Here is a 10,510-nt window from a genome sequence, read left to right as displayed (position 1 = left end):
TTGCAGGCCCATGCTATGGGCATTAGAGGTGACTGAGACCCTTCAAACTGCGGTGGCGAGGAATGCCCACACTCCCCCTCCTTAAAATCCTAGAGAAGGGGAAAGAAAACCAAAGCATTCTCCTGTCGCCGCGGCAACCATAAAACCCCCAGCTAAATCCATCTTGTGAGCTCACTGCCCCATTAAGATGCAGGGCCAGGCTCTGCGCCAGCCCAGCCACATTCATTTGTGCGAATAAAGGTGGAGGAGGGGGAGGGGAGCAGGCTCTGGAGGGACGGGAAGAGGTTATTTACACCACCGTCCTGACCTTCTGGAGCTGCGCTGGCTCCGATAAATAACCCGCTCAGCGCCTGCTCGGAGTCGGAGCGGGAGGTGAGGAAGGCAGCCTGGACTGAAGGAGCGCCCCCACGCAGGTGCGCGTCTCCGGGTTACTAATGGCTGAGGCGGGAGCTGGCAGCTGGCTTTGGGGGTGTGGGGGGGAGCTCAGTTCCCTGAGACTCCCACTGAGAAAATACCATCCCCACCCGACCCCTGGCGCCAATTTCCAAGCGAGGGGACTGAGAGATGCCAAGGAGGCAAACAGCACCGTAAATTAGGGGTGGGGGGGGGCTGCTGGGGAGTCTCTAAGGTAGGAGGGAAGAAATATTATTGGGAGGGGGGTGAGCTGGAGGAACAGGAGTAGCTGCCAAAAAGAGAGGAAGAGGATCAGAAACATCACACAAAGGCCGTTTGGAAAAAGAGATCTTTATTCCTCTGCGTGGAGCAGCAGAGAAGGTGGACATCGCCAGAGGCTGCCTCACATCTGCCCACGAGCCAGTGCGGGCAGAGTGCTTAAGTCTCAGGAAGGATACTTTTCTAGGATACTTTTGTAGGGAGGGAGGGAAAGTGGGCCCAAGAGTGGGAGTTCCAGCCTGTATCTTCCTGGGAAATCCAAATCTCAAAGCAGGGCTCTGTTCTCAGGGACCTTAGGACTGCTGGAGCTCAGACCCTCAGCTTTTATGCAAGGCTGAGACAGAGAGGGCCCAAGGCAGAGCAAATGCTTGTAAGATTTGAGAAGACTGAGGACCTTAAGGCCCAAGTTGTTCTGTTCCTTTCCTTGCTCAGTTTTGAGCAGAAACTGGACTTGGATGCAGTTTTGGCTCCAAAGACTGGCTCTGCTTAGGGCACAGAAAAGGCAAGCATAATACAGAGGTACCATGCAGACAGACCACTCACAGGTCATAGCAGTTTTGAAGTTGCAGGCTGGATTCAAGGTACAGCATGCATTTCAGCTCTGACATTTAAATTGCTGTTCCCAACACTGTCCTCTCCCCACAAACAGTAATGTCTTTTCCACCTTAAAGGACAGGGCAGCAGAAGGACAAGGGGGAAGCCCCGGAGGCAGGCTGCATGTGCCCCTGCCCATCCAGCCCCCTGGTGCTGCAGAAAAGTCCTTGCCTTTACTGGACATCTGGGCTGCTGGGATTAAAGCCAGGTAAGGCAGAGGGAGGAAACACTGGCACATTCTTTCTCCTGCTTTGATCTGGAGTGCAGCCACAGCAAAAGTGAGGGCAGAGGAAAGGCAGGCTAGGAAGGAAGGAGGGGCTTCCCTGTCCCTCACCCAAAACTTTACTCCCAGAAGAGAGAAAGAGTGAAGGAATGAGGTTGCTAGGGTTGAACAACCTCAGACAGGATGGAGGGGTAAGGGTCCCTTGTGATTCCCCTGAGAGCATCCGTTGGGTGCCTGGGTGAACAGTCACAGTAGATGTGGGGTTGGGGGTGAGGAGCCAGACGCAGGCTTCTTCACCGAAGGAGGGACCACTTGATCTGCTCTTTGGCTGACTGCAGCACCTGCAGAGACAAGGGCAGCACTGAGGGAGGCCTGCGGGTGCCAGCGCCAGCGGGGGGGGGGGGGCTCCTCTCCTCCACGTGCCTTCCCTCTCCTTAGAAGAACGGGGAATAGAAAATCCCCAGGGCAGAAGAATAGGAAGAAGCTCTCTAAGGCCTAGAGGACTGTCAGTTTTGGAAATTCCCCCCAAATTCAAATCCACTGGGGGGATGAAGAGAGAAGAGGTATACCTGGGAGGAAAGAAAAAAAAAAAATAAAAACTAGGAGTTACTAGACATATGTTAAAAAGAAAATGCTACACATCCAGTTGGATTCTGGTGCAGAATCCCCCCCACACCCCAGCCATCCCCCCTCAACACATTAGGCAGACCATCTATCTTCAGTCAAGGTAGCAGGATAGATCTGCAAAGCCTGCATATTCTACAATATGCATTTCCAGCTCAGCCCTCATTTGAATAATAAGAGAAAGAGTGTGTGCTCACAGCACACAGACCATCTGCTTAAGGCAAGCCTCGGTTGGGGAATAAATCACCAAGTGAGGCCCCAGGCAGGAAGGCTGAAGGTGCAGAGCAAGGCTGACAGTCACTGTGCACAGGAAGCTGGGAGAGGAGTGGGCTGAATGAGTCCCAGTTTCCTGGAATCAGAGGGAGCCAAGGAAAACTCAGTCTGAGGTTCCATTAACACTTGGCAGGTTGGGATTAACTACTGTGGCAGCTTCAATAATGACCCCAATATGACCCCATCCACCTGGAGAAGAAAAAGAGACAAAGTCATACCTGAGACACCGTCTGCTCTGTAAGGGGGACATCTTCACCCTGCGCACAAAGACAAGCATTTAGACTGGAGCTAGGGCACATGCCCTAACTTCTCAGGCCCACAATTTTACTTGGCCAAAGGGAATATGAACACAAAAGGGTCATTTCATCCATGTTCCACTTTAAGGCAGGAGGACTTTTTAAAAGATTTATTCCACTCCAAGTAATCAGCAGGTTATCTGATCCTCAACTCCCTCAACTTGGGGGTGGGAGCCCTGATTCCCCAGTCAGCGAAGCCCTTCCCTGAATATCAATATCGCTGGGGAAAGGATGAGGGGGAGCAAGGGGTAGTTTAATGGATCCCGCAAGGCCTGATGGGTAACGACAGCATGTTAATTTGAAGAAATAAACTGCTGCAACAGCAGCCTGAGAAGGAAAGGGGGGAATTAGTGTGTGTGGGGGGGGCTCCCTCTTGCCACATAGACATATGTTAGAAGATAAGATTAAACTATGCAAATGGAGCCCACGGCAGTTAAGGGAGAAGATTTCCCATTACCCGGCACTGGCAGCCTTCACTCTGGAGGTCAGAGCTGGGACAGTCTGTGATGGGGAGATCGGCTTTGCACAGACATCCCTGCAGCCCACAATCTGCAGGTGGCATTTCTCTACACCTAGCATGATGTCCCTGGCTGGCATTGGCACCCTGTTGCTAATGACAATGCCCCTTTCTGGCATCACCAGCACTCAAGAAGACTGAGGTGAGGTACTGGAAACTAAGTACTTCTTGAGGAATACCGAGGACTTCGAAGACAAAAAGGACATTCCTCTGACTCAGATGACTATATTCATCCTTTAAAGAAGGAATATGCCAAGCTCAAGTTCCTTTATAGTTTCAGGACCATCTTTTTAAAAAAATATTTTATTTATGTTTTATTTTTTGGTTTTTCGAGGTAGGGTCTTGCTCTAGTCCAGGCTGACCTGGGATTTTCACTATGTAGTCTTAGGGTGGCCTTGAACTCATGGTGATCCGCCTACCTCTGCCTCCCAAATGCTGTGATTAAAGGCGTGTGCCACTACGCCCGGCTTAATGTTTTACTTATTTTTAATTTATGGGCACGCCAGGGCCTCCAGCCACTGCAAATGAACTCCAGATGCATGTGATACCTTCCTTGTGCATCTGGCTTTACATGGGTACTGGGGAATCAAACCTAGGTCCTTTGGCTCTGTAAGCAAGCGCCGTAACTGCTAAGCCATCGCTCCAGCCCTCAGAACCATTATTATGAAAGTTTATTCTGTTCCATTATTTAGTTAATACTTATATATCAAGTGTTCACTTTGTACAAAAATGGAATGAGATTCTAGATACCATGTTTGGGGCAAAAACAGGTTTAACTGGGCATGATGGCACATGTCTTTAGTCCCAGCACTTGGGGGGTGTGAGGGTTGAGGAATAAGGACTGCTGTGAGTTTGAGGTCAGTGTGGGTTACAGAGCAAAGTTCCAGGTCAGCCTGGGCTAGAGTGAAACCCTGCCTTGGAGGAAAAAAACAAAGCAAAAAACAAGTTCCAAGTTCCTTCCCCTCTTTGAACACTGACATGGAAAGGATGGGAGAAGCTCTATGTATTTGAGAGGAAAAAAGAAGGTAAAAGCCTGTTCAGAGGACCTCTGTGGCTAGATGGGGAATGCAAGGAAACACACTCTACTTACCCTTAATGCCACCCGGTGCACCACTTGCTGGGGATCACTCTCCAGGATCACCCTACAACAACAACAACAAAAAAATCTCTGCTCACTCTGTCCTGAAGGCCCAGCTTACAGTGGGGATCCTGATCTCTGGCAACTCAGTCCACTTGACTTAGAACAGGGACAGCCACCTTCCCTCCCCACTCCAGAGCAGACAGGCAAAGAACTCACCCTCCATCGACGATTTCATCCACAGCCAAGAAGAGCCCCTCCATGTTTTCCAACAGAGCTCGCTTTTCTACATTTTTCCTGAGTCCCCAAAAGAGAAAAACCAGCCTGTGTGAGAAAGGAATCCTAGAACATTGTGTCAATAGGGAATCCTAAACTACACCAATAAATATCTCTCAACTACGCAAAGAAGTGAATAAAGAGGGCTAGAGAGATTGCACAGCAGTTAAAGGTGCTTTCTTACAAAGCCTAATGGCCTGGGTTTGATTCCCCAGTACCTACATACAGCCAGATATACAAAGTGGTACATGTCTGGAGTTGGTTTGCAGTGGCAGAAGGCTCATTCTCTCTCTGCCTCAATCAAAAAGAAGAAGAAGAAGAAGAAGCCGGGTGTGGTGGTGCACGCCTTTAATCCTAGCACTCGGGAGGCAGAGGTAGGAGGATGACCATGAGTTCAAGGCCAGCCTGAGAATACATAGTGAATTCCAGGTCACCCAGAGCTACAGTGAGACCCTACCCTGAAAAACCAAAAAAAAAAAGGCTGGGCATGGTGGCACATACCTTTAATCCCAGCACTCAGGAGGCAGAGGTAGGAGGATCACCATGAGTTTGAGGCCACCCTGAGACTACATAGTAAATTCCAGGTCAGCCCAGACTAGAGTGAGACATTACCTCGGAGGCGGAAAAAAAAAATGAATAAGGTGAAGAACCCTTTAGTTAATGTACTCTAGACCTCTTCCTATTACCTCCTGAATGAGGTAAGCCATCAGGATGTCTAAAAGGAGACTTAAAACAACCAGTCAATTTCTGAGTCACAGGCTTATTATCCAGAGCTATCGTCTCTTTCCTACCTGCCATGATGCTACTCATGACTGCTGAGACTTCAGTAGGTGGAAAAAAGAAAATAAACAGAGCTAAACTCAATGTGGAGGTGGTGGAGGCAGGGAGTTGAGTGCAAACACTGTCTACACTCAAACTCTAACAAACCTCCAAAGTCTCTGCCCCACCCTGCAGCTCTGCTCAGGCCCTAAACAAAGCCCAACAAGGGGGCTAAGAACAGCCAGGGTCTACATCCACCAGCAAGAGCCGGTGGTTGGTGCATTTGGCCTGTCACATCTGTCAGTATGACTCTTTCTCTAGATTACCCAAAATGAAGTCTATTCATTCACCTGGCTAAGAAATAAATCATCCACTTTCCTGAGGAAACTTGAGCCATCGCCTGCTGAGTTTGTGGGCTAAGAGGCCTGCTGTTCTGTGCCGAATGGCTGTCTGAACTCAGTTCACTTAGGAGTTGCTGCGGTGGGAGGGAGCGGAGGTGATGAAGGCCAAGATGTTTTCAGGAAAAGCATCTCCTCTCACCCGTGAACATGGGAAGAGTGGTGAAGAGAAGGCAAATGGCATTTTGTCATATTCTATGTGGAACAAAGCTAGAAGAAGAAACCTTAGAAACTGGCAGTGTTGCTTCCGTTCCCAAGGGAGAAATGTTTCCTCTGCAACCCTTCACTTACCCTTCCCCTACTTCAAATGCTGAGAACAGAGCCCAGGATGGCACCTGAAAGATCCTCAGAACAGACAGAGCCAGTGGATATCAAAAGAGTACACACAGAGCAAGCCACTCTGATGCATGCCTATAATCACAGGTTCTTGCCATCAGGCTGAGGCAGAAAGATTGCATATTCAAGGGCTGCTGGGGTTACACAGCAAGTTCTAGGCCAGATAGGGCAACTTAGTAAAACCTTGTTTCAAAGCTGGGTGTGGTGGCACACACCTTCAATCCCAGCACTTGGGAGGCAGAGGTAGGAGAATCACCATGAGTTCAGACCACTCTGACACTACACAGTGATTTCCATGTCAGCCTGGACTAGAGTAAGTCTGATCTCAAAAAACCAAAAATTAAAAAAAAAGGGGAAGCCGGGCGTGGTGGCGCATGCCTTTAATCCCAGCACTCGGGAGGCAGAGGTAGGAGAATCGCCATGAGTTCAAGGCCACCCTGAGACTACTGAGTTAATTCCAGGTCAGCCTGGACCAGAGTGAGACCCTACCTCGAAAAACCAAAAAAAAAAAAAAAAAAAAAAGGGGGGGGCCGGATTGGAGGGATGGCTTAACAGTTAAGCAAGCGCCTACAAAGCCAAAGGACCCAGGTTCGACTCCCCAGGACCCATGTAAGCCAGATGCATGAGGTGGCACATGCATCTGGAGTTCATTTGCAGCAGATGGAGGCCCTGGCACACCCATTCTCTCTCTCTCTCTCTCTGTCTCTCTTTCAAATAAATAAGTAAATAAAATTTTAAAAATATACCAAAGGGGGAAAAATAAACAAAGGTATGGGCCAGTAGCTAAGTGGTAAGCACAGGGCCCTGGTTTTAATCACCAGTGACTCACACCAAAAATAATAATAATTAAATTTAATTTTAAAAGGGGGAGAAGAGAAGCCAGATATAATAGCTCATATCTTTAATCTCAGCACTCAAAAAAATCAGGTAAGAGGATTGCCAGGAGTTCAAGGCCAGCCTGAGCTACAGAGTGACATCCAGGTCAGCCTGAGCTAGAGTGAGGCCTTGCCTACAAAAATGAAAATGGGGGGCTGGAGACATGGCTTAGCGGTTAAGCCCTTGCCTGTGAAGCCTAAGGACCCCGGTTCGAGGCTCGGTTCCCCAGGACCCACGTTAGCCAGATGCACAAGGGGGCGCATGCGTCTGGAGTTCGTTTGCAGTGGCTGGAAGCCCTGGCGTGCCCATTCTCTCTGTATCTGCCTCTTTCTGTCTGTCACTCTCAAATAAATAAAAAAAAAAAAAAAAAAAAAAAATGAAAATGGGGCTGGAGAGATGGTTTAGTGGTTAAGGCGCTTGCCTGCATGTTCAATTCCCCAGGATCCATGTAAGGCAGATGTACAAGGTGGTGCAAGTGTCTGAAGTTTGTTTGCAGGGCTAGAGGCACTGGCATACCCATTCTCTCTCTCTCTCACTTGGCTTCTTTCTCTCTCTCAAATAAAGAAATAAAATAAAATATTTAAAAAGAAATAGAAAAATGGAGAGCTGGTGAAATGGCTTAGCGGTTAAAGTGTTTGCCTACGAAGCCTAAGGACCCTGGTTCAATTCCCCAGGACCCATGTAATCCAAATGCACAAAGGGGCGCATGTGTCTGGAGTTCATTTGCAGTGGCTAAAGGCCCTGGCACACCCATTCTCTCTCTATATCTGCTTGCCTCTCTCTCACTCCCAAATAAATAAATATTTTCTTTTTTTAAGAAAAAAGAAATAGAAAAATGGAGAAAGAAGGCATAGAGACCTGTTTTTGTTTTGTTTTTGTGATAGGGTCTCACTCTAGCCCAGGCTGACCTAGAATTCACTCTGTAGTCTCAGGGTGGCCTTGAACTCATGGTGATCCTCCTTCCTCTGCCTCCCGAGTGCTGGGATTAAAGTGTGCACCACCATGCCTGGCAAGAGACCTGTATTTTTTTTTTTGTTTGTTTTTTTTTTTTGTTTTTCGAGGTAGGGTCTCACTCTGGTCCAGGCTGACCTGGAATTAACTCTGTAGTCTCAGGGTGGCCTTGAACTCATGGCGATCCTCCTACCTCTGCCTCCCGAGTGCTGGGATTAAAGGCGTGCGCCACCACGCCCGGCCAAGACCTATATTTTTAATATTTTATTTATTTAGTCATTTGAGAGAGGGAGAGAAATAGAAGAGAGAGAATGGACACACCAGGGCATCTAGACACTGCAAAATAACTGCAGATACATGTGCTATCTTGTACATCTGGCTTTACATGGGTACTGGGGAATTGAACCTGGGCCCCTTTGACTTGTAGGCAAGTGCCTTTACCACTAAGCCATCTCTCTGGCCCACAGAAATCTATTTTTCCTCAACTAGGAGTTCTCCTTCCTTAGTAAAAGAATTACTCTATGGGGAACATGCTTTCCATCTAGTCCTCTTCCTCCATGAATTACCCTCAAACAGTAAGTCCAGCTTCTTACACATCAACTCCCTGGTGCCTCTGCCAATCCACAAAACCCCTAGGCCTGAAGAACAGGCATTACCTCTTCTAAAACACCATCAGATATGGCTACTCACCTCAGCATCTGGCTCAAGGAGTCAAAGAGGCAGTTCAGAACAGCCATAAGCATCAGCTGTCAGGAGATAGGAGGCAAAAGAAGGTTCAAGGCCCTGAAAGCTGCTACCCCAAAGCAAAACCCTCCAATTCATTATACATCAAAAAGCTCAGGCTCCATGGGTATGGTGGCGCACACCTTTAATCTCAGTACTTGGGAGGCAGAGGTAGGAGGATCAAGGCCACACTGAGACTACACAGTGAATTCCAGATCAGCTATACAATCCCACAACTGGACAACTGCAGGTCTCTTTAAGGCAAAAGTTCAAACAGTATATTGCTGAAATAGCCCTTGATATATCTTTTTTTTTATTCCTCCAGGCAGTGTCTCAAGTAGCCAGGTTGGTCCTAAACTACCTACGGTGGCCTTGAATTTGCTCTTGGTCCTACCTTCACCTCCACCTCCCCATACAGCACCACGCTTGGTCTCTGTCTTCACCCAACAAGGTGTGACCTGACGGCTTAGGTAAAGAGAATCATCAGCCAAGCAACAGCTGAGGCCAAAGAAAAGTGGCAGGGCTAGTGGAAAAGGCATGGGCTTCCCCCCATCCCTCCCCTCCGCCTCTTTGTGGTGCTAGGGATTAAACCTACTTTTGTCATTTGATGAAACTGGCAAATACAAGTAATTTCACATGGTTTCTCTTGGCTCTGCTTCTTTCTTTCTTTCTTTTTTTTTTTTCCTTTGGTTTTTCGAGGTAGGGTCTCACTCTAGCCCAGGCTGACCTGGAATTCACTATGTAGTCTCCGGTAGCCTCGAATTCTTGGTGATCCTATCTCTGCCTCTTGAGTGCTGGGATTAAAGGCATGCGCCACCATGCCCAGCTTGGCTCAGTTTCTTTACTGACCAAAGACATCTATAACTACAGCACACACAGGTGCTGCAAAATCAAGTAACAGCATACTCCATACCGTACTCACAGCATTAAAGCTCAACAGCACGTGGGCTTCAAACTCTGAACTATGGCAAAAAAATTATCTGGGACATATTTTCACCTATCTACTCTCACAGAAGTTGCTACTACTCGAGGCAAAGCTTTTCCACATATACGAAGCGGGTTAGGATTACACTCCTAGTTCATTAATAGTGTATGACTTCATCAAATGGCCCCTTCCTACTATATGGCTTCAGCATAAACCACAGTATTCACTAACTGACTTAAACTCACCAGATAGAGATCTCTCCACAACCTTGACCACACCTCAGAAATCTACCTTCACAAAACTACAGGAGCATGTGTGGTGGCTCATGCCTTAATCCAGACACTAGAGGATTGCCATGAGTTTGAGGACTATCTGGGCTTCCTAGGAGTTCTAAGTCAGCCTGAGCTAGAGTGAGACCCTGCTTTAAAAAAAAAAAAAAAAAGTATACTGGGGGCTGTGGTTAAAAGCACTTGCTTGCAAGCCTAGCAGTCCAGGTTCAATTCCCTGCACCAGATGTAAAGCAGCACACTTGTCTATGATCCCAAGGAACCTAAAGCAATGGGAGGTAGAGCCAGGATATTCTAGAAGCCTGTGGGCCAACTAGACTGGCACATGCAGTGACAAAACAACGAAGAACCCTGTCTCAAAGAATGTGGAAGAGGACAGACACCTTGAGGTTGTCCTCAGACTTCCACACATAAGCATATCATATATGTACACACACATAAAAAATGTATATTGGCTGGGCGTGGTAGCACATGGCACCCACTGGAGTGGCAGCACGGGAGGCAGAGGGAGGAGGGGCACCATGAGTTCGAGGCCACCCTGAGACTACACAGTGAATTCCAGGTCAGCCTGGGCTACAGTGAAACCCTACCTTGAAAAACAAAAACAAACAAAAATGTATACTGAAGCTAGGTGTGGTGGCCCATTACCTTTAATTCCAGCACTCATTCAGGAGGCAGAGATAGGAGGATCACTGTGAACTC

The 10,510-nt window shown here is 48.0% G+C and overlaps 1 protein-coding gene across 1 annotated transcript in view; it reads right to left on the bottom strand.

Annotated features, from left to right (window-relative positions):
* Positions 1-728: 728 nt before the first annotated feature.
* The window catches only part of Copz1 (COPI coat complex subunit zeta 1), a 35,501-nt gene continuing 25,719 nt past the window's right edge, over positions 729-10,510 (bottom strand). The window contains exons 5-9 of the mRNA XM_004649926.2: positions 8,564-8,619; positions 4,497-4,574; positions 4,290-4,341; positions 2,605-2,643; positions 729-1,830 (exon numbers count right to left, since the gene is read on the bottom strand). Coding sequence (XP_004649983.1) covers positions 1,783-1,830; positions 2,605-2,643; positions 4,290-4,341; positions 4,497-4,574; positions 8,564-8,619 — 273 coding nt within the window. The 3' untranslated portion in view covers positions 729-1,782. The remainder of the gene's footprint in view (positions 1,831-2,604; positions 2,644-4,289; positions 4,342-4,496; positions 4,575-8,563; positions 8,620-10,510) is intronic.

The sequence above is a fragment of the Jaculus jaculus genome, chromosome 6, assembly GCF_020740685.1.
Source record: "Jaculus jaculus isolate mJacJac1 chromosome 6, mJacJac1.mat.Y.cur, whole genome shotgun sequence".
In the NCBI taxonomy this organism is placed as follows: Eukaryota; Metazoa; Chordata; class Mammalia; order Rodentia; family Dipodidae; genus Jaculus; species Jaculus jaculus.
Note: the sequence above shows the minus strand (reverse complement) of the source record. Positions and strands in the feature narration are given on the sequence as shown.